Source organism: Gekko japonicus, unplaced genomic scaffold (genome assembly GCF_001447785.1).
Source record: "Gekko japonicus isolate JY-2015 unplaced genomic scaffold, Gekko_japonicus_V1.1 scaffold1911, whole genome shotgun sequence".
Taxonomy (NCBI): domain Eukaryota; kingdom Metazoa; phylum Chordata; class Lepidosauria; order Squamata; family Gekkonidae; genus Gekko; species Gekko japonicus.
The window spans coordinates 151335-155857 of record NW_015170945.1 but is presented as its reverse complement, the minus strand read 5'-3'; the positions used below and the strand labels follow the sequence as shown (position 1 = coordinate 155857).

Below are 4523 nucleotides of genomic sequence, written 5' to 3'. Positions count from 1 at the left end.
CGGGCCGTTGGGTGGCGCGGGGGGGGGGGGGGCTCTGGCCTTCTTAAAGGGAGAGGGTCATGCTGGTTGGGGCCTGGCAGAAAAGAACCACGGTGAGGAAGAGCAGTGGCGGACAGTCAGCCGATAAAGGACCATTGCCCAGTGGGTGCTGCTGGGCAGGAAGAGGTGGGCAGCTGGTGGCAGCTGCTCCTCCTTGACACCCATCCAGCAGCAACGAATGCCGGGACCAGCAGAGCCATATCTTGCCACGAGCCCCTTCCCCTTCTGCTCCACCCAGGCACCTGTCAGCTAGCTGCCATAGGAGACTGGGAAGCAGCTAGTTCCCCCCCCTTCTCCCCTGGCATCTGCGCATGCCCTATCTTCCCTGTGTATGATCTTGTCCCATACATTCCTGTCTGTAAACGCTAGGCAATGCTTATCTGCAAGGTTAACAGGTGTGTGTGGGAGCTGCTTTGCCAAATGTATAATGAACTGCACCGTGTGAAGCTGTAATTGTTTAGGTTTTAAGGAACGTTGCTTCTCAGGCTTTTGAGCGCGTAATCTGGAGTCTGCCCGCTCGGCGGGAAGGGAGATTATTGGTTATTACCCTGTTTGAATGTCTTACATTATTCCTTGCCCACCCTGGCCCAGGCATTCTGGACAGTGAACTTGTTCCTGCTCTATCATAGCTTTAATAAAATACTACTTTGCCTAAACGTGTATTGGATTAATAGCTGTGGGAGACCGGACAGCACCCTGAGACGCCAGAGCAGGGACGTGGGCCCCCTGGGACAGGATGAACCCCTTTCTGCATCGCAGTGGAGCTTGAAGGAGCCTTATTCTGGCCGCCATTTACTTTCTACGGACAGATCACCCACACCCCTCATTTTAGGTGCCCTCGCTTATCTCCCCAAGAGTCCTCGACACAGGGCGCAGCTTCCAGATTCGAATCCTTAGTTGGCCACAAGGGACCATTCCTCACAGAGGAATCACAGAGAGAAAGCGCAGTGATAAAAACCGCAGTCAGTCTTGAGTCGTGAGGAGAAGAGATCTACATAAACTAATGCAACAGGGGTGTGCGTTTGGATCTACCTGAGCCGAAAATATAACTGAAAAATACCTCGCTGGTAGTTTTGGGGTCTATTTCAGCATCTCAAAGGTAGCTGGGATATTTTGGGACCCCCCCCCCCAAAAAAATCCTGGCTATGTTTGGAGTAGATCCAAAGGAGAGTGGAGAGGCAGGAGTTCGTGGCTCCGGGCTCCCTGCAGGACCCTTGACTGAAGAGGCCGGCCCACAGGTCAGCTGGGCCAGCGGAAAGCAGGGCGCCCCTGGCCGGGCCAGCGGTTTGCTGGGCTGTCTCCTGCAACCCCTTTCAGCACCCCGGGCAAATGGACTGCAGCAGAAAGCCCAAAAAACAAACCAACAGCTGACCAGGGGAGGGGTCTGCTCCAGCACTCAGCTGCTTTTTGTGGCTTTGCTGCTACTCGGGGTTGTTGGGGGGTTGGGGGGGGAGAGTTCCCTTTCTTCTTCTTGGGTCTATCGGACCCGAAAGAAATTGGGATTGCCACCCCCCCCATCTGAATACAATACCAATATTGGGATTCAGAATTTTCTGGAAATCCCAAACTTTTTTTGGGTCCAGTACACCTGAACTGAAAAATACCGGTAAAACAAACCGGCACGTGTGCTAGAATGCAAGAGAGTGTACTGAGCAGCAAACCCCCCCCCACCCAAGTGCTCCGAAGGGCCCGATGGATCACTTGTTCCCTTCTTGCAAACGGAGCTCCGGCTCTGCTCAGCTTCCCGGGGGGGGGGAAGGGGGGGAGAAGGTAACAGAGGGGCGAACGCAGCGGGCTCTGCCTCGGCACCCCCCCCCTCCGGGGACCGTGCTCACTTTCAAGGGCAGGATGTTGGCGCTGGAGCCGTTCTTGTAGATCTCGTTCATTGTGCGCTGCAAGGCCACGGCCTGCTGAGTCAGGTACTTCAAGTACTCGGAGCTTTCTTTGGTCTTCTCATGATGCTCACCAAGCTGAGGAGGAAACAGTTTTTGAGGAACACAAAAGATCAGGGCTGCATGGACAAAAACAGGCACAATAAGGCTCCTTTTCACCACTGGAACCCTGCAGCTACAGACCGGCCCAGGAATTCCTGAGTTGTGTGAAAGGCTCACTTCTCAACCTCTCATCGGAGTTTACAACCCAATGGCTAGTCAGTGTTCAAAAGGCAAGTTCCGCAGGCCTTGGATTTCCCTAACTGGGAGCGGAACTCTTTGTAAGACTCCAAAAGCCTTTCTCCGGATTTCATACCCTGCTCTGTTCGAAGTGACCCCAGCCATTGTGAATTCTGTACAGGTCCACATCCCTTAAAGGATTTCTAATAAAAGCAGACCACACATCTAGACTAAGAAACATGGGGCAGCGGAAAGAGGAGAAAGAGCCTTAAAATCAAAGTTCTTCCACTGGTGCTCCTCATCTTCCTTTACTTGACTGACACCCTGTGAGAATTCCCCCCTCCCGTCAGGACTTCTGCTGCATTTCCAGAAGTTGAACCAATTGTGAAAATGCCATAACTGCCCTCCCCAGACCATGAAGAGACAAGCAACTCAACACTTTTAACAACAGGTATTGGTTTCTTTGGGTCTCTTTTCTAGCTTTTTACGGGCAACAGTCCCAGCCAAGCAGAGGAGGAAGCCTGACCTGGTTTTTGTAGATTGTGTAGCCTTCCTTCTCGTGCTGCAGAGCCGACCGGAATTCCGCTTTGCTCTCGTACACGCGGGCGACCAAGTGGTGGCTGCCCAAGAAGGAAGAGAGACGGAGAAACGCTTCTGTGTGTGCTTGAAAGCAGTGGGGGGAAATCTCGGGCACGCCTCAACCACCCCCCACCCTACCGCGGAGGGATAAAATCACAGCTAGGAGCTCCACAGGGGGCGTCCATCCCCTTCCCAAGCCCTCACCCTGCCAGGTGGGAGATCTGCGCCCTGCGGGACCTCATGCAGTTCCGCAGGGCCTGTAAGGCGGAAATGTTCCGCCAGACTTTCGGTTGAGGACAGCAACGGGCCCCGTCCTGACTGGCACTCCCCACCCCCACTTGCTTCCTCCCACTCTGCGGGACAGTCACACCTACTGTATCTACCCCACTGGATGCTCTTTTCACTTTAACTTAACTGTTTTATTCTTGGTTTTATATTGTATTTTTTGTTGTCCAGCACCCTGAACCCTGTGAACTCAGGGAAGGGCGGTACAGGAACTGAAATTATAAACAAGTAACTAAACCATTATACTGCCCCCGCTGGAAACCCCAAAGGGAAAGGAAGGAAGCTTGAGCAAGGGGGTGGGACATGAATCCAATTGGAGAACAGTAAAATTAATAACACTGTTAAACAAACAACAAAGGCCAGCCATAGAGCAACCCATCTGGTTCAGTTCCAAAGCAGGTAAAAAATGGGAGGAAAACCATTAATTAAAACATCACTGGACCCCCACTGGAATGTTTCAGTTAATCCATGTGATAAGGGTTGATAAAAGTGGACACTGGAGGGTGGTGGTGCCCAGAGAACCCCCCCCCCCATTACCAGAACCAGAGAGCCTCCAATTAAATCAATAGGTGGCAGATCCAGAACAGACTTAAGGAAGCGCGTCACACCCCCACCCCCAGTGACGTTATGGGACCCACCGCTACAGGGCTTCATTCTGCTGGCTTTCCTGGAGAAACGGTTCCCCTCCCAGGCTAAAGGGCTCTTCTGTGTCTTCTGGGTGTAGACTAAGTCGCTGGGGAGTGGGGTGGGGGGGCCGCCTTGGGGCCAGCTGGCTGCCCAGGGTCGGAAGCGGGAGGCTGGCCTGGTCTGACCTCTCGGTCTTTCCCAGCAGGGCTGCCACTCACGCCACTCGGCCACGAACACGGAGCCCCAGGCAGGCAGGCAGGAGTCAAGCTGACTCCAAAGAGTTTCCCCTTTCAGTCCTACCCCTTGCAATATGGAAGGCCGGCTGGCGTGGCATCTGTCCCGTGCACAAGGAACAGCGCTCCCTTCTAGAGAGTCAACCGTCTAACAAAGAGGCTCATGCCCACCGGGAACAGAGGTGAAGGGTCCCTTCTGACCAGGCGGCTGCCATCTCCACTGGGTAGCAGAACATTGCCGCAGCTGTCCCGAGTGCCCCCGGGGAGAACCTGAAGGGGGCTTCTGGCCTTGGTGAGGCCAGCCAGCCCTGGTGTGTGCCCCACTGCTGGGCAGTGCTGGGAAAGATGCCGGGTGCGGAGGCTGACATCAAAAAGGGTCTGCCCTCAGGTGAGGGGGGGGGGAGATCATGAAGCCTTTGCTTACTTCCTAAGAGGAGACCTGATTATGCACCGAGAAGAGAGGGAGATGGATGCAGAGCAGAGGCACCCCCCTCTCACGCGTGGTGAAGCAGTCCAAGCCAGGCCGTGGAGAGGGGAGCCGCTCACATCACGGGCGAGGGTGTGGGACAGGCCCAAGGGCTGCACAGGCTGGCTACCTTCACCTCCCGGCCAGGCGGGGGGGGGGGGGGGGCCAAAAAAAGAACGCCGG

At 54.8% G+C, this 4523-nt stretch overlaps 1 protein-coding gene across 1 annotated transcript in view; it reads right to left on the bottom strand.

Moving 5' to 3' along the window:
- Positions 1–4523, bottom strand: part of CLUH (clustered mitochondria (cluA/CLU1) homolog) — a 65567-nt gene that overhangs the window by 6305 nt on the left and 54739 nt on the right. The window contains exons 24-25 of the mRNA XM_015418890.1: positions 2677–2770; positions 1875–2009 (exon numbers count right to left, since the gene is read on the bottom strand). Of these exons, the coding sequence (XP_015274376.1) occupies positions 1875–2009; positions 2677–2770 (229 nt within the window). The remainder of the gene's footprint in view (positions 1–1874; positions 2010–2676; positions 2771–4523) is intronic.